This window comes from Vidua chalybeata, chromosome 14 (assembly GCF_026979565.1).
Source record: "Vidua chalybeata isolate OUT-0048 chromosome 14, bVidCha1 merged haplotype, whole genome shotgun sequence".
NCBI classification, from domain to species: Eukaryota; Metazoa; Chordata; class Aves; order Passeriformes; family Viduidae; genus Vidua; species Vidua chalybeata.
Window position 1 is genome coordinate 1,997,997 of NC_071543.1, and position 26,532 is coordinate 2,024,528.

The 26,532-nt window shown below is 47.6% G+C and overlaps 1 protein-coding gene across 4 annotated transcripts in view; it reads right to left on the bottom strand.

The window, feature by feature from the left end:
- Positions 1-22,104, bottom strand: part of DCX (doublecortin) — a 63,544-nt gene extending 41,440 nt beyond the window's left edge. For 3 of the 4 annotated variants that reach the window (XM_053955751.1, XM_053955749.1, XM_053955750.1), the window contains exons 1-2: positions 21,738-22,101; positions 12,094-12,434 (exon numbers count right to left, since the gene is read on the bottom strand). In XM_053955751.1, coding sequence (XP_053811726.1) covers positions 12,094-12,434; positions 21,738-22,101 — 705 coding nt within the window. Of the gene's footprint in view, positions 1-12,093; positions 12,435-21,737 lie in introns of all 4 variants that reach the window. The other variant, XM_053955753.1, reaches the window with a different exon arrangement.
- Positions 22,105-26,532: the final 4,428 nt, after the last annotated feature.

A 26,532-nucleotide genomic window follows, 5' to 3' on the forward strand; every position in this document is an offset into this window, starting at 1 on the left:
CATTTACTCTCAAAATATTAAATTCACTAGAAGCAAAAAAAGATGCTTCAAATTTCAGCTGGTATTAAGAGATGTAAGTTCTTGTTTCTAATCCATTATGAAGGGCTTTCAAGTAGGCAAGAATAATGTTCTTAGATCCTAATGTTGGCTACCTAACTCGACTCTTTGATACACTTCATTTACATGTAATCCTGCAGCCTGCCAGCAGTTGATAAGGTTCCTGATATCTGCACATTTGAGAGAGAGAAGTTGAGTTCATGATGGGCTAAAGCTGAGCTCCATGATGGAAGGCTGCTCAGGTTTAGGGTTTCACACAGATTTTTGGCTCATCTGCAAATGGTTCTCAGCATTTCTCCCCAAGTAATTTATCTGCCAAGTTTAAAATTCTTGACCAAGTTGAAATGGCTGCACTGGATTTTTGCTTTTTTACAGTACTAAAATATTTTATGAGTTTCTGTTAACACTGGGTGGTGGGGAGGAAAGTGAGGGGCGTATTTTTCTCTCCACTCCATTTATACTATCTGGTAGTTAAAAGGAGAGCAAAAGTTACAGAAGTGGCTGAGAGAAGCTGCAAATGCTGAGTTAGAGGCTCTACAGCACATCTGACTGAAGGATGGACAGGCCCATATCCATCAAGACCAAGACATTTACAAGCACTGAATTTTATGTCCCTCATGTAAAGAGCAGGGTCATTCCATGCAGTTTTGACAAATTCATTTCAAAGGTTCCACCAGAGAATCATAGAACAGTTTGTGTTGGAGGCAACCTTTAGAAGGACTCTCCTCCAAGCCCCCTGCAATGAGCAGGGACACCTTCCACTGTCCCAGGTTGCTCCAAGCCCTGCCCAGCCTGACCTTGGACACTTCCAGGGATCCAGGGGCAGCCACAGCTGCTCTGGGCATCCTGTGCCAGGGCCTGCCCACCCTCACTGTAAAAAACTTCTTCATTTTATCTAAATCCACCCTCTTTTAGTTCAAGCCCATTACACCTTGCCCCAGGCTAAGAATGTGCCCCCATCTTTATTAGAAGCCCCCTTTATTTACAGAAAGGCTGCACCATGCCGTGCCATGCCATGCAGGGGGATAAGATGTGTCACCTGCTGTAGAAATTCAGGGTATTCCCCATCTGCAGAGCTACAGCTGGAGCTTCTCTCAACACCTTTGCATAAGTGGATCTCCTTGGGTCTCCAAAAGAAGGGACCCTGGCAGCCAGGTCACCTCCACAGCCCAGCCACAGCCAAACTCCCAGGTTCAGAGGCACAAAAATGCAGCGAGGCTGGGCAGCAGGGGCTGATTCAGCACTCAGCCCTCCAGAGAAAACAGGCTCTGACCATCTGTAACCCCCTTGGTGTCCCACCAAAGCCCCAGCTCCAAAACACTGCATGAACACCAGTCCCCAAGCACCTCCTGGGTGCTTCAGAAGGTGGGAGCACAGCACAGCCCCTGGAAGAGCTCTTTATTTCCTTCCACACTCTGAGACACATCTGAGAAGGTGGAGAGGTGAAGTGGAAAGATAAATGGAATACAGCAATATTTTAAAAAGCTGCTCCTTTCTGCATGAATTTTGAATGGATACCATATGCTTTAGCATGCTGTTTTGATTCTCTGCTAAGATATTATTTACTAGCCTGCCTCAGCAAGGCAATCCTCTCTCCAGAATAGTTATTTTTAGTTTAAAAAAACAAATATAAGAGTAATTTCTACCAGTGCTGCTTTCAACTTACGATCATCCATTACACTGCCTGTTCATCTCAGTCTCCCAGCTTCTTTATTACAACAGTCCTTTCATCATCTTCACCAAGAGCTTCCACCTCCAGATCACTCAAGAAGATAGTGAACACCACTTGTTTATTGGTATTTTTTTTACTCTGATAAGAAGTTATTTCTACCCTGGTTTCTTCTTCTAAACCTGTTTCAAGTCTGTGATAACAGTTTCGCTTCTTATCACTACCTCACGATCCTTCAAAGGTTCTTGAAGGAGTCTTTCCTTCCTCATGAATTTTGAAGCCAAAAGGTTTACTGGCTCTCCCCCACCCATGGTTTTATTATTTTATACTAATAGATCATCAAGCTGAAAGGGGTTTTTGCATGCTGTAGCACGCTTTTTTCACAATTTTGCCTTTCACTTGATTTATCTAGCACAGAAGCTGAGTTTCCTGGTGTATTTTCACTGCCAGACACACAGAGGAGAGCAGGTACCATTAGTCCCACTCTGCTCCTCTTCCCGCTCTATTCTGGGCGTGAGGGAGTGAGGAAGGGCACAAGAGATGATGTCCAGAGTGCAGGGGCACAGCAATAACTTGAGGAAAAGCTTCTTCCACAGAAGAGTGCACACACCAGGAGATGTTTTCCTAAACCCATTTCTGTCCCCTGCTCAGAGAACCTGAATAGAGACAGAAAAAACAACACCTGCAGCCATTAATTGTTCTGCCAGGAGGGCTTGGACTGCTCTGCCATGGCCAGGAACTGATGCCCATGGCCAGGGATTGATGCCCATGGAGAGGAATTGATGCCCACGGCCAGGGATGGGTATCCACAGCCAGGAATGGATGCCCACAGCCAGGAATTGATGCCCACAGATAAGGATGGATATCCACGGACAGGGATGGATGCCCACAGGCAGGGATGGATGCCCACAGCCAGGAATTGATGCCCACAGATAAGGATGGATATCCACGGACAGATATGGATGCCCACAGGCAGGGATGGATGCCCACAGCCAGGAATTGATGCCCACAGATAAGGATGGATATCCACGGACAGATATGGATGCCCACAGGCAGGGATGGATGCCCACAGCCAGGAATTGATGCCCACAGGCAGGGATGGGTATCCACAGCCAGGTATTGCTGCTCACAGCCAGGGATGGATGCCCACAGCCAGGAATTGATGCCCACAGACAGAGATTGATGCCCACAGCCAGGAATTGATGCCCACAGATAGGGATGGATGCCCATGGCTAGGTATTGATGCCCACAGATAAGGATGAATATCCACAGCCAGGACTGATGCCCACAGACAGGAATTGATGCCCACAGCCAGGTATTGATGCCCACAGCCAGGGATGGATGCCCATGGCCAGGTATTGATGCCCACAGACAAGGATGGGTATCCACAGCCAGGTATTGATGCCCACAGCCAGGAATTGATGCCCACAGATAAGGATGAATATCCACAGCCAGGACTGATGCCCACAGCCAGGACTGATGCCCACAGCCAGGGATGGATGCCCACAGCCAGGACTGATGCCCACAGCCAGGAATTGATGCCCACAGGGCCGAGCTGTGGCTCCTGCAGCCGCAGGGGATGCAGCAGCAGATCAGCAGCACGGAGCAGATGGTGAGGGCAGGGCAGTGAGGAAGGAGCCCCAGTCCTGCTCTCCCCGCTGCCCCGCAGGCTCAGGGGCTGCACAATGATTCCTGTGGAGCCAATCAAAGCTCCTTGAGCTCATTGTCCTCCAGATAACAGAGCTCAGGCCTGGAGGACTGGCAGGACTGACCTCTCATGCCAGTTCTGACTGGAGCAAAATCCCCTGGAAAAATCCTGCTAATGAATGGGGCATATTATCTCATCTTCCCCATGTTGGGTTTTTGTTCATAAGTAAATCCCCCACTGAGGGGGGAAAAAAAAAGAAAAAAGAAACAGTAAAAGGTAGGATTGATCTTACACCCACTCTAGCTGAAAAATCCTTGTTCTGAGGTATTTTTCAAGATTAAAAATTACAAACGTGCCATGAGCTAATACACATTAATTTCCTACTTATTTTAGATTACGTAGATAATTTAAAAATTATTAATAACACTGAGATTTGCATTTATATCAAGGAATAATGTAAAAGTAAACAGTCATTTTCGAAGCTCAGTTAAAAAACACACTTTGTTTTTGATTTATTAGGGTAAGAGAACAAAAACAATAACATGGCTTGAGGATATCAGAGCACAATGGTCCCTGGGATTCTTTAACTATAGGAAGAGTTAAGATTGCTTAGACAGCAAATTGAGCTGCAGAGCTGTGTTGTACAACACTTAGTAAAATGTATTTATACAGATAAAAATGTGTTTACTCACACACACAGTGCTTGCAGTTAACCAGGGAACCAGAACTGGGTTTAATAGTGTAAATTATTATTATATATCCACTATATAGCATCCAGCAAGGCCTGGCTGCACATTCACAGGGGGCAGGGTGTGCCTGTGGCTTGGAGCAGTGAATGCTCTGGTTATTAGCCCTGCTTATTCCTCCCCGTTCAGCCTGAGCAAATCTCCAGGAGCAGGCCTGCAGTTCCAGCTCTATTTTAATCGATTTGCTGCAGCCTGAGGAGCACTGGGACAGCCCTCAGCTCCCACAGCTCCTCTCTGCACCTCCCCACATGTGTAGGTCTATCTAAGCCAGCTCTGACAAGCTCCAGGGATTGCATCCAACTTTTTTTTTTTTTTTCCTCCTCAGCTCCTTTAGACACACTTATGACACACATTTCTGCATGTCTTTTGTCACTCCTGGCAGAGCTGAGGGTGGATGGAGGCTGCATCATCTGCCAGGCTATCACTCCTTCCCTTACTGACCCATAAAAACACCTTTGTGGCCACTGGCATCGTGGCCAAAAGGCAGAGTGAGGAGGTTTTGACAACCTCTCACACTCACAGGGCCCTTTGCAGCACTCATGAACTTCCTTAATATTTAAGCCCCATCAAGATACAGGTACTAGACACAAAATGAATAATCCCTGGTGCAGCCCATGTGCAGTGTCAGAGGCAAGAAAGAAGGAGATGCTGTTGTGCTGGCTGACAGCTCCATCACAGCATTTCTCCCAGCCTCTGTTACCTGGTTGTTTGCCTTTATTCACACCTGGAGCAGGCTTTTCCTAGAGAAAAGTGTGAGCTGTGCCATAACTTACCTGCCACTGAGTGAAAGCAGCTTTGTGGTTGAAGGCCAGGAAGAACTGGTCTTTGGCTGAAGGCCAGTAAGGGGAAGGAAAAGAAGAAACAGTTTCAGGCAGTCAGGAAAAAGAGGTGAACCTGCAACAAGATGTGGAAGGTGGCACCAACCACCAGGACATCCTCAAGGTGTGTCCCCCTGAGGGAATTCAGGGGTGTCTGCTCAATCTTTGAGCTACTGCAGGTAAGGAGAGGTGAGCAAAAGTAATGTGTGATGCCACTCACAGCCTAACACTAAGGACCCCAGCACACCAGAATAAGCAAGGTATTTCCCCATTGCAGAGAGGGGAAATTCACATATTGGATTATTCCAGGTGATCAAAAGAAGTCATTTACAAGAATCCACACCCTTGCTGAGGATATTTTAAGTGTAACCTTCTCCCTCTCAGAGAAGGAGGGACTCTCATTCACATTGGTGGGATTGCTGCTGAAGCATCAAAAAGGAACCAGAAACTTAAGTTTCCTATAACGACAGAAAGTCACAATGGAAAAAAACAATGAGGCTTTCTTGGCCTGTCCACAGCTCCAGATATTCAGCCTTATTTCCCTTGCTCATTTTCAGCCCATTTATTCCAAGATAAACCCTCTGGCACTACAGTGAATAATCCTCTTCTCTCTTGGGATGCAGAGTGAAAAGGGAACATGTCACTCTGCATGACAGAGAGAACTGCTAAAATAAAGATGCCACTGAGGATCGAATTTTTAGCATACGTCTCTTTCGGGGTGTGAATAGCACCAGGATGCAGTACCAGGGGCCACGTACTCCCAGGTCACCAGGTCACCTCTGACTGCATCTTTCAATAATTTTGACAGCCTGCCATCTGTGGCACGAGGAGCAGGTGTTCATGTGGAGCGTGGTCAGTGCACGGCTCTAAAATCAACCTTTTCCAGCAAGCAGCAACTCGGGAGCCTGCTTGTGGACTGGGAGCCTCACTGCCTTGAGAGAAAAACAAATTTGCCAGAGATTTTTACCCCAGCCAGGATCTGCAATGTGCCAACGAGTACACAAAGCCCTGTGCATGGCAGGCAGGAGGATGACACCTCCTCCAGAACCTGAGAGTGAGGCAAAGCAATGGCAAAACATCCAGCAAAGTCTGCAAGATGATGCTGTTCTCCACTGTCTCCCCTTGCTCTACACACAGAATTATAGAATGGTTTGGGTTGAAAGGGACCTTAAAGCTCATTTAGTGCCACCTGGACACTGCCAGGGATGGGGCAGCCACAGCTTCTCTGGGCAACCTGTGCCAGGGCCTCACCACCCTCACAGGGAAGAATTTTCTTTTCCCCAATGTCTAATTTAAATCTGCCCTCTGACAGTTTAAATCCCATTTTCCCCTGTTTCCATCACTACCTGTCTTGGGGAGTGGTCGGACACCACACCAGTGGCAACCAGGTCGGTACAATGCTCACAGAACAGGTCTGATGGAGAGCTCAGCTGCTGAGATCAGCCTGTGCCTGCTTTAAGAAGCACAGGAATTAGGATTCACAGTGCTCCTGACAGGCCCCTCTTCACCCAAATTCTGTGGCCCACACACCCAGAGGAAACAGAAATTAATAAGCATAAAGTTTCTAAATAACATCTCAGAAAGTCTTCTGAATATTTTATCCTAAGTACTTAGATACTCACTCATGGAAGCTGGGCTTATTCATTCTAGTGAGTGCTAAAATCCCTGTGGGATACCTGTGGACTAATTGGTTCTGTCTGTGTTAGTGTCTAGGCAGTGCATGAACCAGGCAGTGCTGAGCCTGCAGCTCGCTCTGAGAGCTCCCTGAAGATGGAGAACGAGGCTGTGCTGTCTGGCTCTGGAAGTGACTGGGTTCAGAAGTTCTCCAGTCCATACATTATTCCTAATCCCCCTCGCATGACACACGGCTGCTGCAGAGCAGTGATCTCACTCACGCAAGCACCCTGAGCCAGAGCATCTGCAGCAGCCCTGGGGAGGAGCTGGGCTAGGATTAATCCCCGTCCTGAGTGATGTGGGCAGGGATCCTGCCAGCTCAGCTCCTCTGCCCAGCCAGACCTGTCCTCTTGCTATCAAAATGGGAGATTTACACGGGGCCTGGCAAATCTCAGAAGAAGCTGCGAGAGGAACGGGCTGAGGAGCAGATGCAAACCAGATCTGGGTTTGTTGTTCCAGCTTTGTGCAGCAGGGAGGGAAGCTGGGACTCCCCTTGGCACTGGCTGCTGTGGAGCTTTAGCAGAAGGTGGGGTACAGAACACACTGCACCCCTCTCCTGCTCTTCCCTCCGATTGCCTTGGAGGCTGAATTCCAGCTCTACACCAGTGCATGGAACTGCATGTTCTGGGGTCACTCCAGTGCAGTTCTTCAGCATCCTAAAGGGCAGACAACAACTTAGAAGGACGAGTTTTTCTGACATCCTTCTCCTCAACGAGTGCAATAACACAAAGCAATTTGCTCACTTTGTAACCCTGAACCTGGTGCCTCAGGGTGTGAGTTAACTCCTGCTGGGGCTCTGGGGGGAACAGGCTCCCTCTGATCTTCCAGCAGTGCAGGTGTCACTGGGTACAGTCACACAGGTGTCACCTCCTTCCTGAGCACCAGTTACAGATTACAGCTGTTGGAGGCCTTTTTCTATTTCAGTACAAACCTTGTTCCATGTCTCATTGATACAATTTCATTAATACAATCAATAGATCTACATTATCCTGGAAGAGTTTGGTCCACTGCTGTTATCAACACTTGAGTGATTAATTTTTTTACTACATTTTTTTTCCAAATACCAGCTTAAAATCAGTGCAGCAACTCCAAAGCTTGGTTTCTCCAGTGCAACTTGTAGGGATGCCTTAGTATTTAGGAGATGCTTTATCAACTAATTTATTGACTTTGATCACAAAGTCCCAACCTTAAACTTGCTGTAAGCTTTGTCATCCTGCTTCTCTCTCTGTGGCTGCTGCCCTTCCTCAGTGCAGGAAATGTAAAATGAAATGGCAACTTCTCACCTGGCCAGGAGAGGTGGGCTGGCCCCCAGGGCACTGGCATCAGCTTTGCAAACACAGAAGGAACTCCCCTCATCACCTGCCACTTGATATCCTGAACAAAGATAAGGCTGCTAGAGGGGACCGTTTTATTAAGGCTGGAAATTCTGTTGGGAGTGCAGTCACAAGTGCCCTGACATATGGAAATGGATGTAATTTCATCTGATGAGACAGCTAACACTCAGATGGAGCAGCAGCACTGTGTCTGGGCAAGGGAACAGCCAATGAGCAGAGCATGGGCAACTTCTCCCCGTGTTGGAAGATTTCAAAGGCCAGAGGAGATCACTGCATGTTATCGTGGCTAAAACCACAATCTGTTCCCTGCTTGTTGACCAGAATATCTCTATTTATGTGCAGCTGAAGCATACAAGCTGTCCCTGCTCTGAACAGCACATTTTCTGCTTATTTTTTGGTGATGATAATTGTTGGGTCACACAATGGGGTGTTTAGTTAATGAAGGCATGGCAATAAAGCAGCTGGAGGAAAAGAATAAATTCTACACCACAACAGAGTATCTTAATGCTAAAGTACAACGGGACATGCCTGATGAATTTCAGAGTATCACCAAACTCAGACAATGACCCAAAAAAAGGGATTGATTTGTGTCACTGCATCTATCCAAGCACTTGACTGAACAACTCACGGACCTTGGAATAAAATACAGGGCAGCAAAAGAGAAGTTTAGGGTGCACAAAAGGCATCAGCTTCCACAGGTCACTGAGAAGCAGGAAGGAATGCAGGCAGAGCCCACCTGCAAAGCAAGGTGCTGACAGCAGCAGCACTGGGCTGCCAGGGGTGGAGCAGCCTCCTCTGCCCCAGAGAACACCGACCCATTGTGCCCCGTGGTGAAGAAGGAGCTCAGGCACGAGCAGGACAGGAAATCTACACAACCTTTGCAAAGTCTAGCTCAGCCTAGTGCATTCAAAATATCCCAATGCCACTCCATCCACGCTCTCAAATTCTGCTTTCTAATTTGGTTTGTTAACGACGCGAGGCAGGAGCTGTCATCGTGTGTCTGCGAAGTAGCCAGTGCTCCCAGGAATCCAGACTTATTTGGGACATTGGGTAGAACTAAGAGTTTAAAAAAGGAGGAAGAATCGACCAAAATAACTGTTTTTCCAGCATGATCCACGGGCCTGACCAAATTAAATCCTGAATGTGTGTATTTTAATTGCCCGTACTGCACATCTCAACACTACAGCAGTTGTAGTCATGGAACCAAGTACTGGATTTGGCCCTTCATAGCATCTGTTTAATGCATGGAATTCTTTGACCCACACCATTTCCTGTACAGCCATGAAAGTTCCAAAGTTAAATCTCTGTTGTGATCCCCTGTCATGACTCATTTTTGGTCAACTATTTGAAAAAGCTTTGGAGCTCAGGGATGTGCATCAAGAGGTAATGCTTTGCTCTGGGGAGGGAAGGAGCTTGAGTACAGACATTAGAAATATGTTCAAATTAAACAAGATGCTAATTTAGCAGCTTCAAGGGCCATATTTCTCAAGCCAACCCAAGACATAAAAAGACACAATTTCATTAAAATAACCTAAGCCCACTGTTGTTTCGAGTGCTACATTTATTCAAACACAGCCCACCAGCTCTCAATTAACTGCTTTCACACTCCAACTGCAGCAGGTCTGCAGTGCACAGAAATGTAATTATTCACACACCACCTTGTCACTGCCACCACTGTCTGTACTTCTAAAGCATCTTGATTACTGCACTGATGAGCACTATGGAAATGCCTATAAATAAAATAATCATCTCCCCTCATTAAGTTCCAGCTCGTGGACTGAGGAGGGATGATTTCCCTTTGTATGTTCCTTTTGTAAATTTTATCATTTCACAACAGAGGGAGCAACGTGCCTCTGATGGCACTCAAAGAGACAGACTGTCAGGATTCTTGTCAGTATTTCAGCTTTGAGCAGCCTGCATTTTTGCATGAATATTTCCTCCTGAAAATAAAGCGCTGTTTGTCAGACTCACGCATGCAGTAATCTCTTTCTAATGTCAGCATCAGACATGCAAAACCCCCTAATGTCATGTCAGGAGGTCAGATTTTATGGAGCAGTATGTCATGGAAACCCTAGGAGCCAGCATAAGCTTCTAGCTCTGACTTCCACACTAAGAACGCACATCTATAATAAAGAACAAGCATTGAAGGAAACCTTCCACTAGAAACAAAGCCTTGGTGAACCAGGTTTGCTCCTCAGGAAGCTTCAACAGCAATTGGTGCCGCAAACAAATATCGAACATCCCATCAAATATCCCATTAGAATAGTCTCGCTGTTTTCAAGAACTGCACACAGTTACTGGGTGTACATTTGCACACACTGAAACTCCCAGTTGCATCTCCAACAAGCAATCAAAGATCTCATAAAATGGTGAATTGTAAAGCCAGAGAAACAAGTTAAATGTTGTATCAGGGCTGATCCTGTTGTTCTCCAGCCAGAGGTGGAAGGGAATCACCACTTGCTGCTGTAAACAGCTAAAAGGGGGAGAAGAGAGCAGTGTGATGGAAGCTCATGGAGCATCCCTATTTCTGCACCATCCAAAGCAACATCTCACCCCCAAACTGCCAGCAGCTCTCAAAGAACTGAGGCCACTCACAGGTTCAGATTAAGATCCTCCTTCCCAGCTGGGAGATCAGCAGGACTCTGTCAGCATGAGCAGGGAGCTGCTCTCAGGCCTGATCCAACTATGGAACCTTTTGCAAAGCTGCTGTGACCCAAAGGGCGTGGTCCCGTACCCAGGTGTGATCACCTCAGGGAGCACAGGTCATTTGAGAATCTCCTTCCTCTTTCCCTGGTCTCCCCCAAGGTTTCCAGTGCATCTCTCCTGGTATCACTGCTCATTTCCAGGAGGTCACTGTGTCTATGGACAGCCACCCTCTCATGTTCAAACTGTGCATCTGAGGAAGGAAAAGTGCTGTGCTGAGACAGGTGGAAAGGAAAACTTTGGCAGACATATGGGATTTTTTTGGCTATCTGAAGCTGGAACCAGACAGTAACTAATGTGCAGGACACAGGATGGGACAAAGCAAGAATCACAGCATAGCTTGGGTTGGAAGGGACCTTAAAGATCACTTAGTCCCAGCCCCCTGCCATGCGCAGGGACACCAGACTATCAGGTCAGAGTGACAGGCTGCTCTCAGCTCCCAGGCACTACACTACATTCCTGGACTGTGCAGGACATTGTAGGAACCTGCATTTGGGATGAACATTTTTATTTGTAAAATCAGCATTTCCTTGGACAGAGCCAGTCCTTGAATCATTTTCTCCAGAGACAGGACAGAGTTAATTTAATGCAAAACCATCAATCCCTAGAACAGCCAGCGTCCAAACCCACACAAGAGGTGTGCTGCCTGACTCCAGAATCTGAAGCAGGAAAAGTAGTGACAAAAATAAGATCATTCCTCAATTACAATAAACAAAAACGTTAAATCAAGCTCAGAATTGCCCTTGAAGAATCTAGCTCTTCCCAGCTCTAAAAATGATCCCCCACATTCCTTTAAGGCTTTTCATAGATACAGCAATATGAAATGGCTCGTTGCTGTGTAGCTGCTAACAAGAGACAGATGTTTCCTTCAGTTCCAGCAACATGTAGACATGGAGCACATTTTGATGACCTGCTAAATATTTCTGACTCTTTCTGCACGTTACCTCCTTGTGCGTTTAGTCAAGGAAATGCTCCACAGTTCCACACTTTCCCTGCTCACTCTGGAGCTGGACAGAAGAGCTGCTCGGATCAATCACTTTATCTTAGCAAGCCTTCACCAGAGGGCAAGGAAAGTCAAGCAACATGTTTTCACTGAGTGGAGCCAAAGCTGGAGAGTTCTTCCAGTGAGTCCAGAGCCAGATCAGCTGGAGGCCATGAGCCCAAATCCCCCCGTTATTTCTTTAGCTGGCCCAGAAGACACGCACCGCACGCCGGCGTGCGGGGCGAGCATCTGCTCCACCCAGACCCACGGCTACATTCTTCACTTGGTATTAATATCAGGGAAAATTTAGTAACCTAACCACTGGCATGAGAAGCCATACATCTAAAGGAACAGATGGCAGCAATCATCTCAGCTTAATTTTAGGCTTCAAGAATTGCTCTGAGTCAGCAAAGCCGCACGACGAGAGGAAGAAAAAGACATAACATCTGTAAAACCTCCTACCTGCTTCCCATCCAAGGTGTACAGCTTTTTGACCACCCCTGTCTCCAGTTTGATGGCTTCAGTGATGTCAGTGAGGACCTGCTCGAAGGAGTGGGCGGTCTTCTTGTTGAGGAGCACGCGCACGGCCTTGCGGGGCTTGACCCCGCTGCGGATGATGGTCACCAGCTTGGGGCGCACGAAATCCTTGTTCTCCTTGGCCTGGGCACTGTTGCTGCTGGCCAGGGACTGAGGTGCTTTCTGGTTGGCAGAGGTCTTCACGTTGACAGACCAGTTGGGGTTGACGTTCTTGGTGTATTCCACCTTCTTGAAGAAGTTGTCGGACGAGCAGACGTAACTCTCCCCTTGAGGAAGAAACGAGATTCTGCAGTAAGCACCAGCTCTGTGCTCTTCCCCCACGAATCATGCAAACCATTGATAATTGTTTCCATTAGCACTCCCACGAGAGCTTGTTCTTAAAACATTCTGCCTTGTTTTAATGCTATATTTATGGTTATTTTAAATATTGCTGGTATTTCCACAAAGTAAGCGAGTCAGCCATCAGCAAATACATACAATCACATGAACCAGGGGTTGAGAGAGGGTGAGTTATAAAGGTATTTAGGCACTTGAAGATGCAGCTAAGCTTTCCAAGAGCTTCAGAACACCAAATTCATTTGACCACCCTGATTATTTTACAAATGTGCCAGTTTTCCCTTTATCTTTACGGACCTAGGTACTACTTCAGTGTGCCATTCCCTGCCAAGAGCACATCAGCATTCATCCACAAAGTGCCTTCTGCAGGCCTGAAAAATAATCAAAATCTTGTCCTGAACAGTCTCCACTAAAAGTAGCCTTGATAAATCTAGCAGGCATAACAAATATGCACTGTTGGAGCATCAGTGGTTTATTAGGGAACAGACCTAGTGGCAGCTGAGATTAAACACTGCACCAAATACCACTCCTTGATTTACATGGTTGATACCAACCAAAAATACTTTAAATCCAAATTTAGACATGGCAGAGAAGAGTTACAGGGTCTTTTTAGTAATTCCCAAAAAGCCCTTCCCTATCCCACCCAAAATTAGTTTCAGGCTTTGTCTGTAATTTACAGGATCCTATTTATCCAAGGTTTTAAAAGCACCTTAAAGGATTTGTAGGAGCTTCTTTTGGGCCTGCAAATCTGATGGATGCTGGGCGAGTTATTACTAGAATGAGTCTGTAAACCAGTATCCCTAAGGGAATGTGGCTGTCTGGTCTGAAATGACTCAGGCTGCGCTGAAAAAAAGTCACTCACTGCTGGAGGAAGAAGCTTTCGTCTCGCCATTAGATAAAATTTTAATAGGAACTGAAGGCATGACCTGTAGGATTTTAGAGTCTCTTCTGGTGTTTTCTTTGTCTGAGCTTACAGAATTAAGTTTTCCATGTACTACGATACGTTTGAAAGCAAAATACAAATTTAACTATTTTGAAAGACAATTTTTTTAAAAAAAGGAACTCCTTCTTTACAAAAAACAGATTGGCTGCATTTCCTTGTCTGTCCCTGACTGCAAACTCCAAGGCTCAGACATCTCTGAAAAGCCTATCCCACAGCCAAGTCTGGCTTCCCACCCAGGGATCTCTAGGACAGGATTTGACATCCAGTTGGCAAAATATGGATTTCCAAACATCCCACTGATTTTCACATGGCCCAGGCACGTAACGTGCCCAGGATAAAGTTCATACTGAAGCTCCTTCTGCTGACTAAACTGCACTTTTGCTGGAGGCACCAGAACCCATGGTGAGACCACAACAGACACACAATAAACAGATTTTAACAGGCTTATAACAGCACTCTGTGTACTTCTGTCCCTGTTACTGACCAGGGTGTGATGTCACAAGCAGCCATAGAAAAGATGCAGCATTCTCACTTATTTTAACCCCACCTTTGTACCCAGTTTGCCACTGTGATGCCCACTCGTGGTGTTTGCATCACCAACTGCAGCTCTTCTCCATCAGCTGTATAAAAATGACCAAAATCCTTGATCAACAGGAAGCAGATATTCTGTTTCCCCTTCTAAAGATGGAATACAAATATAGAAGAGAGAAGAGAGGTTTGTGATGAACACTCACTTGGGCATTTTGTCAGCTGGTGTACCCCAAACTAACAATAATCCCACCAGCAGGTTCTGTTGGCCTGAACAAACAGTAAAAATCTGTATTTGCTGACAGCAACACCCCTCAATAAAGCAACCATGCAGCCCTGCCCATAGCTGGAGCTCCTTAATCCCCAACATTTTATGAATCTGACTCAACAGAAACTCAAATATACCCCCTAGAGTACCACACATTATACCAAATTCCCTCTGGGGATATCGTTTTCCAGAAGCTTTGAATACTTCAAATCTTTCTGATTAATAAGTGATAAGTTGTGGTTTATTCATCTGCTTCAGCCAAGTAACACCTGGTGCAGAGCAGGCCCAGGCTTCTCTCCAGTTTCACGACTGAGAGAAGGGCAGCAAGGAGTCTGGAATGCTCCCAGGAATTAACCATCCTAAGAACCTGAGCCCTCCCAAGCCCATAATCCCTGGGCAGCAGAGCCCTCCTAAGTGTGCTCAGCAGGACTGTGCATTATCCTCTAAGAAAAGGGATTTCTCCGTTTAAATGCAGCACTAAGAATAAGTGATTTGAATGCTGCTGTCACCCCAGCTTCCCTGTGCCAGCTCCTGACCTCACATCCACCTCTGCTCCCCCAGCTGAAAAACAGAAATAAACTACCAGCCACTGAAGTGTGCCAAGGCTTGACTTTCATCTGCATTTGACCTTCATGTGTATTATTTTCACAGTGAAAGAAAGCACACATTTGCACTGTGTTCTGTAGACACCTGAGGTGCTGGAGCATATTTTCCATTAACAAGTTGCATCTTTTAAAGTAAGCTGAAGAGATTCTTGATCTGTCTGGCACAGTACCATTACTCTTAGCTCCAGCTGAGTCCTTTTGAACGCCTCACTGCACACCACAGCTGTTGGTGTATTTACACCACTGTACACCAAAGGCAACAGTGGCATGAAGGCAGAACTTGTAGAGTTTGCTCCACAGGTGTGATCTTAGGCAGTTGTGCAGATCCTCTCAAGCTGTGCTCACACTCACAAGTGGAAAATGGAATCTGCCCTTTCTCCCTTTGTCTCATTTAACCCAAACCCCAGCAAATAAAATCCGTACTGTACTCAATTCTAAAACTGGAGAGAAATCTCCTTGGAGAGACACTCCAGAACAGCAGCTCAGGGCAGCAGCTCTTCTCAGCATCATTTCTGCAGTCACAGCAGCACAGCTCCAGGGAAGAGGAGCTTTTCTTTCCTTCCTTCCTGACCTAAGGATGTGACCTGAAGCTTTAACTTCATTTAAAAACCACTTCAACTAATGTCTTCTTTAACTCAGTTTATGACTCTCAAATAGCAGCAAGATCATCGTTCAAGTTCCTCAGTGAGGCACATGCATTTGCCAGCCAGGAACATACTTTCCACAGTGTATTTCACTTCCCACAGTGGAGTTTTGCCCAAACCTTACCATGGTGGTAGGAGGATTGAGCAAGCATGGGCTGAAGACCTGTGAACTTTGCAGCTTTTAACAGCACAATGTGGCCAGGAGATTATAAAGAAGAGAAATCTTACAGGGAATAGAGCTACCATGGAGGGAGGAGTGGATTCTCTGTGGGTTTCTGTGCCACATCTGTCTGTGCTAAGCCTATAATGAGAAGTCAAGGTGTACAACTGTGCCAGCCACAGAAATATGACTGACAGACACAGCGTGACAGCAGAAGATGTGCTCAGCATAACAGAAGGAATGGGAAGAGGATGTGAGATCTTGTAACAAGCAAAAGAAACAACTCCAAGAAGAACATTGCTCCCCAGCCCTAAGCACAAAAATCTGTGCACAAATATTTTCAGGAGCACATGTCTCTAGCCAGCAAGCAGCTGTGCACACGTGCAGGAATCCCACTGCAAGCCGTGAGAAGGTACAATGGACAGCCATGTCATTAATTCCAAACAAACCCCAAAAAGGGAGCCCCAAAGGGACACACTCCTGCACTGGGGCTGGGGAGCATCATCCTGACAAAACCCCTGTGGTGCCAAGGACAGTGTTGGTTCAGTGCAGGGCCAGCTCAGAGCACGATGCCCTTTTTACACTGCAGAGCCAGAGCCCACAGGGGGATGAGCATTGTCACCATGCCAGGCTGCTCCAGACGTGTCACAATTCCTATCGTGCCACCAAACCAGCCAAGGCATTTCCTCACTGCTCCTGCCTGCCCTCAGCAAGGCTGGGCTGACTGCAGACCTCAGACCTGCTGGCATGACCATCATATTTGCCATTTGAAGCCAGGCTTGTATCACACAGAATTACCCCAGCTTCAAGTGCATGACACATCCCAGTGCTACTGTGATGGGAGCACAAGGAGATTATTCAGCTCCTAAAGAAGGGATGATCTCAGCAAAGACAAGGTTTGCCTTGAAGAAGGTTCCTTAGGAAAACCCTAAGCTCCAGATGAGTGCTAATCCTCCAACCCTCTTACAGCAGCTTCCTGTGACAATACCAAAAATTACAGGCTGTGCTTTCAAGAAAAGTTATCCTTCTTCAGCAGGCACCAGCAACTTTCCAAGGATAATGAACTGCGGGCAGAAGTCTTTTGAGAAAAATCAGGAGAGCTGGATTGAGGCCATTTTGAATGTCTAAGTGTTAAAAGTTATTCCAGGAACAGTCTCTGTGGGCAGCAGTCAATTATTTTGACTGTTCGCTCTGCAGTTGCAAAGTTGAGAATGAGCTACTGTGCCCAGCTTTTGTGTTTCATGGAATTTACCAGGGCTGCAGCAGGAATTAAGTGGACTTAACACCTTGCAGAGTTCATTCCATATGGTGTTGGAGGAGGCCTTGAGATTCAAATGCTTGAACTTGCTGCTGCTTCATGAGTTAAAAAAACCTACTCCAGTTAAAAAGACTTACTCCAGCATGGCAAAAGGAACCCTGGGAGAGCTCCCTTCCCTTGGCTCCTCCATGAACAGAAGCAGCTCTTGTTCTGCTGAAGAAGTGGAAGAAATGCCTGATTAGAAATCACCTTCAATCACACGATGCCCATAAAGAATTCTGGGACCACACCAGTCCTAGCGTGACAGCCAGGATGAGCAAGCAAATAAAACAGAGCCCCGTGGACAAATTTTGTTATGTAGGATGTAATTAGCTGAGCCATCAGGCCAACAGACACCCAGAGAAAACAATTCCACAGGTTACCAAGGTTTCAGTATGAAACTACAGGAACTTCACTTTTCCAGGCAAACTGGAACACACACACTGGGTGGAGATTCCAGGATGTTTCCTATAAACCCCTCAGTCCCAGCACACACCAGACTCTGCACAGTTCCAGGGTGGAGCCCCTCCCATGATTACTTTAAATACTCCTGGACAAGATTTTGGAAAATATTCCCAAGGGCATGACAGGATACAAAAAGCTTGGAATCGCTTTGTGGAATATCTCACACGGCCCAAGAACATTTGCAATGAAACCACACCGAGCAAAACGGATCCTACTCAGCTTTTTCTAGAGTTTGATTTGAAACAAGGGCAAATTTCAAACAAGCAGCCCAGGACAGGGGATAAAATCCACCTTTGGATGTGCCTTGCCTTCACTCCCAGGTTGTGCCTCACTCTCCATTTCATTATGTCAAGAAGCTGAATATAGGAAAGCAGCTATATTGTGGAGAGGGCTAAAAAAACCCTTTTGTCCCACAAAGAACTCATTTATGGGACGATGGGGAGTCGAACAAGTGGCCAAGAGCAGCATTTCTTAAGCCATTGCTGCTGAAGTCAATGCACAACATCAACTTTCACCTCTACCCAGGCCTCCATTCAAGGACAAAAAATAATCAGAGCTCAGGTGGGACAACTTCTCATCACATCAAGTCTACAAGAAGAGGCTCAAAATTAACCAAGGACCAAACCACATGTCCAGAACTAAATTTTAGCTGAAACTTGGATGCAATGCGAGCTGCTCTACCATCATCACGAGAAAGGCTGAAAAGGATGGCACATGGTTATTTTAGCATCTTTCAGATGCAAGTTTTATCACAGCACAAGGCACAGAATGATCAGTTTCAAGTGACTCACCAGTGAATGCAGCTACATAAATCAACTTCCCAAAGCCCTGGTCACTGGAACCAATTGTATATGAAGGGGAATAAAGCCCACCTGGTGCTCTTTTCCAAAATATTCATCTGCCACGATGAATAGCAGCACCTTGGGCCAACATCCACTCCTGACCCAGCCAAGGCAGTGGAACACAAGTGGAAGGATGAGCTGGAGCAGGATGCTGCCCTGCACTTAACCAGCACAGAGATTAAGGAGGAATGCAGTCCTAAGCAACATCAGCAGGTGCATTATTTATTTATATTAAAGCTTATTATTATTATTAATATTATTTATTCATATTAAAGCTGAATGCTGAAAATAGGAAGTCAGGATTGAGACAATGACTACAGTGGTGGAAGGTGATGGCTGCTAGGACTGAAAAAGGGAAGAAAAAATGATCAGGTGGGTGGATTTTGAGAGAAGGAGACAGCTCCCTGGAGAAGAATGGAAAAAGCAACCTGTGACCAGTGAGGGAGAACTCAGCTGGCAGCAAAAGGCACCTGTGTGACAGAGCTCTGAGGGCTTCCAAAACGTGAGATGTTAGGGTGCAGTGCAGGAAAGGACCAAGAGGCTCAGCCCAACAGACGGAAGGAATGTGAAAAAAAGAGTACGAAAAACTTCACTTGTTCTCATTATGGGAGTGGCCTTGAGTGCCAGGAAGAACTCTGGGTCTGGAGAACAAAAGGGCAATTCCAAGCCCCAGTTAATTAGCAGCACACCATGTGGTTTTTGTTCACCTGAAATGTCTGTCTCTAGGATATTGGTGCTGTGCAATATCATTCTCTACCCTCCAGAACTGCACTGAGGCTACACTATATAAGTACATTTTTCAGTCAGAAGTAATCAAGCACTTAGACCATGATGTGAAATATTGTCAGTAATTCACAAGTTTTTGCCATCTAACCACTGAGATGAGCCTCTTTGATGACTTTTCCTAGGTTCTACTTGTTTATTGGAAATTACAATGATAAATTAGCCCCATCATAGCAACAAGCACTGGTTTGGTTACCCTCAGTCTCCAAGCAGAAAGCAAATTTATAAGAGACATGCCCTGGTTGTGTGCGCACTGTTCCTGTGTGTCACAGCAAATTCTGGGTTTCATGCAGGTACCTTGCACACAGCTATGCAAACAGCCAAGCTAAGGGCAGAGTTCACCACAAGGGCTGGTTATAACCACGGTGTTGTAAATTGCTTTTCTACAACAGAAGCGTAGGTCACCCCTAGAAATATGGGATTAATAGCAGCGTGCAGACCTACTCTGGCATGGTCAAAAAATGGATTCCTTTGTCTTCACTCTGCTCAGGTATTATTTTCCTAGATGATGCTCTGCTGAGGACACAGCCTCACAGACAATCCCATTCTGGTTTTAGTGCCTCTTCTTCGGTGCTGTTTCCAGATGCCATTTTGTCAGAACAAAGCCAGAACCCAAATGCCAGCATCTCCTGTCTGTACCTCAACCAGCAAAATGTATTTTCATGAACTAGGAACCTCCTTACCTGCAGCAAAACCCATTTAAAGCAGGTGTAACAAGTAAAGCTTTCTTAACTTCACTGACAAAAGCAGGAAGAGTGTAACAGGAGGAAGAGTGTAAAAAGAGAATAAAGAACTGCATTTTCTCCTGGATTTATTTCTGAAGATTTGCTTAAGACCTAGGACAAGCAGGACTGAGAGCTGCCATTAGAGAAAGGCTGTGGCCATATTAAGAGACCAGAATGAAACATGGCAGAATCTCTAAAATTAAGGGAGGCCACACCTCCATTCGACAGCTGTAATTGGGCTGAGAATAACTCCACCAGGAAGCATCACAGCTCTGAAAGGCAGCAATTTCTTCCCAGGAAAGCTCCTCTATGGAAACCAAGATTTATTCCACGTCCTTGTCCCCGCGAAGTATTTTGAGGAGATGAGTATCCTGCCTGACAGAGAAGGAATTCTAGGGAGAGCTGCTTTAGTCAAGGTCACACAATGACTCGCAGCCGAGGCTGCCCCTGCAGTTCATGCCTCACGTACTCACACCCATTGTCTTTCACTAAAGGCAAAAGCCTCGTGGATTTTTGGTAGTTACCAAACTGGCCAGGAGGTCTGCTTGGAGAAAAACACCAAGGAAAAGGGAAGAGCACCTCCCCTCCTGCAACAGGACATTCCAGGTCCGAACAAAGAATGAATTGCTCGGGGAAGAGAAAAGCAGCGCGGCTGTGGGTGCCCTTTTTACACCCCACTCTGGCTCTGCTGCCAGCCGAGCTGGCCCGCGGTCCTGCCTCGGGCAAGGAGGCAGGACTGGCCATCCCAGCAATTCCATGCCAGGGGCTGCGCTGACACTGCCGGCAAAGGCGGCAAGCAGGGGGAGAGCCCCGGGCTCGGGCACGGCTGGCAGCTGAGCTCCACGGGAGCAAAGCTCCCCCCGGGGCACCCCTTCCCAGCAGCATTGATTTTCGGCTCATCCCTCAGCCCGCAGTGACACAGAGGAGCGGGCGCAGCCACACCCCCTCGGGACACGGGGACACGCTCTGTGTCCCGCTGTGTCACGCTCTGTGTCACGCTCGGCCCTGCCCGAGCACCCCCAGACCCCAGGCCGGGGGTGCTCCCCGCACTGCCCCAGAGCCACCGAGGCGCAGCGACCGCTCCCCAAAGCCACCGAGGCGCTGCCTTCCACACAGCCCCTGCACGAACCGCCTTCGTGCGCATGAACTGCCCGCGCCCTCTCCGCACACACCGCTCTGCCAGACCCCCCAGACCCCCTACAGTCAGCCCAGCACGCCTCCACACCTCCCGAGCACAAACCCCAGCGCAAAGAAACCCCACAGCTCCCTGTGATTAACCCTCCCCACAGACGCACGCATAAACCCCCCAATTTCACCAAGCGCAACCTGTGCAAAACGCCCTTCTCTATCCACAAGCCTTGCTCATTAAATCCCCTCTCTAACCAGGCTGTGTGAATTCCCAACACATCCCTGCACACGCTCCCCAAACAGACCCTCCCAGCACCCATCGCACCCCAACACCCCTCTCCACACGCCCAGGTGCCCTGACCACACCCCTCTGCACACACATCGTGTGCACCATACCCCAAAATTCATACACAGAGCGCACAAACCCGTCCCACCCCCATCACACACTCGCTACACGAATGCCTCAGCCCCTCTTCCCTTTCCATTTATCCCCATTGGGAAACACAGCCGGGCTCAGCCCAGCCCGGACAGCCCTGGGGACACCCTGAGGCAGCCCCCGAGGCACGGACACGGCCAGGAGCCGGACACACGGACATGGCCACGATCCGGACACACGGCCAGGAGCCGGACACACGGCCAGGAGCCGGACACACCCCTCCGGCCGCACATCTGCACCGCGCTGGGGACACGGCGGGGGCGGCACCCGCACCGCCACCCGCCCGGCAGGGCACAGCGGGGCTCAGCAGCCCCCAGAGCCGGGGAAACGCGACCTTGCGGGCAGCCCCGAGTGGCGCAGCCCCCTCCCCACCCCGCCTCCTCACTGCACCGCGGGCGATGCTCGTTACCTTCCTCCAGCTCGTCCATGCTGCCGATCTTCCGCGAGCCATCGATGGTGTAAATGTAGCGCACTCCCTGAGGCAGGTTAATGTTGTCGGACAGGGACCGGGTCAGGTCCGCCAGGAGGGCATCAAAACTTCGGAAGCGGTCGGAGGACACGGCGTATACAATCCCCTTGAAGTAGCGGTCCCCGTTGCGATAGAAACGCACCTTCTTGGCTTTCTTCTCGTTACTCAGCGCCTGTAAGGTCCGGGTTCTGTAGAAGCTACAGTGAGCACTGTGAGTGGGGCTGGGCAAGCCGTTCATCCGTGTGCCTCGCATGTTTCTGGACGCCTTGTCTCTTTCGTCAAAGTGTCCAAAATCAAGTTCCATAGTTTGGTGAACCCTAAAGATCTGAAGCTGGGCAGGAAGGAGATGGGGAGAGAAGGAGGGCAAAGGGACGGGTTAGAGCCCGGCAGAGCCACAATCCGGAGAGCAAAACGACACTAAGGCTGTGTCTGGAGCAGGACAGATGCATTTGGGAAGCGCCCCCTCCCCTGACCCAGATTTGTATCGATTCTGGGGACTGAGAGTAGGAGGGGTCCTCGCATTCTGAAAGGGATCCAGCTACTGGGGGCAGGGAACACGTTTCTAGAGAGCTGCCTGCTCCTGCACCTGGGAGTTTTCAAAGTGCAGCAAATTGGGACTTGGGGCCAAAGGGATACATGGCAATCACAACTCAGCCCCCAAAAAACTCATCCAAACACCAGTTGGCAATGAATTAAACCTCTGAGCCCTGTGAGGTTTCCTTTGGCAACAGAAAACAAGGAGATCCCAGTAAGTCAGCCCTTCAATCTGTCGAATCACGGAAGGACCCAGAGCATCTGAATGTTTAACATTAGAATAAACTGGCATTTATGAAAGAATGGTCACAGGGGAATAAGCAGTTTCTTTGTGACAGCCTGTTCAATAAGGGTTAGCAATGAGATCCAGCCCACCCTTCCCCCTATCCGCAGCCCCCTCCTAGCCCATCAATCAATTCCCAGGACCAGCCTACATCTCTAAGAAGAAATGACTGCAAAGAGAAATCTGTCATTGAAACGCAGCTTCGGTAAGCTCTTTTCAGCCCGAGCCTCCTCTGAATCGCATTTTTGCTCCCGTTTAATGAGGAGGAGAAAATAAAGGGGCTATTTCCACCCCCCGCTTCCAGCCCTAAGTGATTTAATAGCTGGACGTGCCCGTGCCCCAGGGACACGCCGCCCCTGCTCCTCACCTTTCATTGTTCTGAGCACGGGGGCTTCCAGCACAGAAAAGCCGAGGCTGGAGATGACACCCAGCGAGCAGGAATTTTGCACTGTCTCTAGTTTATGCTCGAGAACAACCTTTCTCCTGCACCAAACCCCAACACAAAAGGAGAAGGAACCCCCCAACCCTGCAATAGAGACCCTTCCACTCCCCCGGCTCCACCAGGCACATGCACCTCATGTATGTGGTTCTCATGTTAACACAGGGCTGAAAGGGGATTGACAGCACTTGGCAGCCAGGTATAAATCCAGGAAAAGCTGTTGCTATCTCATCCCCGCCCTTTACACTCGCCAGAATGAAGCTCCTTCCCTGTATTTTACAATGTCAGCGTGACCCATGCAAGAAAAAAATCATTGTCCCCAGGCTGCAGTGAGGCAGATGACAATGCAGGCATTCCACACAGAAACCCCAAGATGGGAACGTTCCCCCCACGATGCCAGCTGGGGTAGATTCAGTCTAGTGTCATGCACTGAACAATGAAACATCCAAGCAACTTCGGGAATGAATCAGAGGATGCAGGAGTTTTGATTTTAAAATGAACTGCAGATGCTGTAAGGCACCAAGAAAAGATTCCTCCTGTTACTTTTCTGCATGCAAGTCACTCAGGAAAGCTCTACTCACCGGTTTTCAGCGTGCAGGGTGGAGATGCTCAGAGAAAGAAAACCAGGCTCACTCTGCCTTTGTTGTCTGAGCTCCAAGCAAGAAATTCCTGCCAGGGTGGATGAGACGCCTCCTAGGTCCTAGTGCCTTGTTCCATCCCTTCACGGTAACTTTGCCTCAGTGATTTTCACTCTCACCATCAGCTGTCTGCTCACAGGCTGTGTTTGAGGGGAAAACAGGGTGCTGATTCCAGCTCTGGGTAGGTCAACAAATCAGTAAATAAAAGGTTAGAGGGGCAAGTTTGGGGGTGGTGTTTGGAAGGATGTAAATTTCCCCTTGAATCCAGTTGTACCAAGAAATCATCTGGCCCAACTGAAAAATACAAAATTAGGAAAAAACACAGGACAATTGCCCCAGTCCTACAGGATTAGCAGTACAGGGGGGTCACAGTCACAGTCCCACAGTGTGGCACAGAGCTGGCACAAGACTCCTGTGCGTTAGGAAGGCAACTGAGAAAACCTCTGACCAGTGAAACTGGGCACAGTCCTGCTCCTGTGCTGGTTTTACACAGCGTCTGTGGTTTACACTGGGCAAGCAGAAAGGGAGAATTCACTTGGTGGTTCTGCATGAGGTGCCCCTGAATACTTTTTCTCTGTTAACATTGGACACAAGCCAAAGCCAGAGCGCTGAATTCAAATCCCCAGGGGCTTTGGGATGGAGTCATCCAGCACAAGCTAAACCCAGCAGATCCAGCGTGGCTCATATCCCACAGTAAGAGAAGTTTATTTTCTGGTTCCATTACAGGAGGAGCCAGCTGTTAAAAAATTGTACTGAGCTCTTTCACTTTGACAGCAAAATCTTTCACCTGCTTTCTGGGTGGAGATTTCTATGCTGCAGCACCACTAACCCTGCTCCTAACCCCACTGGTGCTGGCCTCATCTTTACGTTAGAAAAGAACGGGATTTGGAAATGGGAGAGTTTTCCCATCTGTAGAAGGAAATCTTTCCTAACAACACTGTGTCTGTTTCGAGTGAAAACATCAGATGTAGTCATTTTGGCACATCACAGCAGTATCACATTTACACAGAAGGAGTTAGTATTTATTCCAGCTTTGTCTGCCCTGTGCATGATAGTCCAGGCAACGCTGACACAAACCCACTGAGAGTTTGTCTCTGTTTGCCAGCAACTTTCACACATGACATTTGTAAAAAGTTTCTTATTCCCTGAAACCAGCCTTTTATTCAAAGGCTCCCACGCATCCTCTGCTGGAGCTTTTGGCTGCTCCCTTGTGTGCGTGGTCAGATCACTGCAGAGGAGGCAGAGCTGCTCTCCTCCCTCAGGAATTAGCCCTGGAGAGGAAGAACAGGGTCTGTCCTCTCCAGGGTGTATTTCAGTGGGTTTCTGGATGCAGTTGCAAGGGGTTATGTGGGACTTCAAACCTTGTCCTTCCCATTTGGTCCTATTTTCTTAATTAGATAATTCCTGGCTGTTCATCACCAGGAGCTTAATCTGTCCAGAATTAACAATTCTTTCCTCTAACACAACACTTCTGTAAATATAAATCTGCCCGTGCTTTAAAAATTTGCCAAAAATATAAATCATTCAGCATGTGCCAAATACAGCAGCAGCAAGAATAGAGAAAAGGAGAGTCTTCATTCAGCCTTCAGTGGCACAACAGCTTTGACAGAGAAGAGGAAGATTTTTGGGATGATGGCTCAGGATCCAGGTACTGCACCAAAGTAACCAGGCAGGATGATGTAGACCCAGGTGGAATTGTACCACAATGTGTCAGTCTCCCACATTTGACTTGTATGGGAAGTTTGAGGACAGCAAAGGGTGTCAAGCATCATTAACAGGTGGCTCTTCTTTCTGCATCCCAGCCCATAGCTGCTGTGAGAGGAGCGTGTCTGCATGGACACGGCTGCTCAGCACAGGGGCAGAAGCTTTTTGAAGCACAGGCACCTCCTTTGCGAAGCACTTTAACAGAATTACTCCAACAAGACAACTGGAATTTGTCCCTGGCTGAAGGATAAGGTTTCTACAGCAAATCATGGTCATGTTCATCTTGGGTAAAACCTCGAGTTCCTCCTAAACAGTGCCCAAAACACCTCCAGTGTGTCCTCCTTTAATCTTGCCTCAAGATCAGGAGGATCTCACAAGCCAGAGCACCATCAGAGGTGAAGAGCCCTGGAGCCAGACTGATTTCACATGTCCTCAGTGAAATCACACCATATTTGCTTCTCTCCAAGTGAGAACAGAATCACCTCAGACCACAGACAGCAGCACAGAAATAAGCAGCAGTTTCTCGAGGAAAGCAAGGGCCTGCTTCTGACTTCATTTCTTCTTCAGAGCTTCTTCCCTGGCCTTAAGGAGTTAATGCCAGTCAAAACATATTTCCATCAGAAGAGACTCACCCTCTGAGACATCATAATCTAAACAATTTTAGGCAGCGTGATGGATTGAGAATTGGAAAGAAAATTCCACTTCCCATCATCTAGCTGCAAAGGAAAGATAAATGTAGCTTTCCAGATTAAATTATCTAATTTAAATCAGGTGAATCATCTTTCCTCCAGGAAGGTAATATTTAGACTTTTGCCTGTGTAACTAAATCCGTATAAATACATGTTTGTTGACATTGCTGAGCAACTGTGACACTTTGCAAAGGGACAGACTGCAGGTGACAGGGGTTGTGTGAATGCTGTGTACTAACTTCTTCACATACACCTAGCAAATCCAGTTCCTAGCATCACTAGGAGCTGCAGTCTCAAATACTCTATGTCAATGCCCCGTTGCTTCGCTATGCAACTTCCTGACTTCTATAAAAATTGCCTCTGGTAGCACAGCACATTGTCTGAAGAGGATAAAAGTTAGGGTGATAAGCAGCCAAGGTCTGGCTGTGCCACAGAATCACAGAAAAAC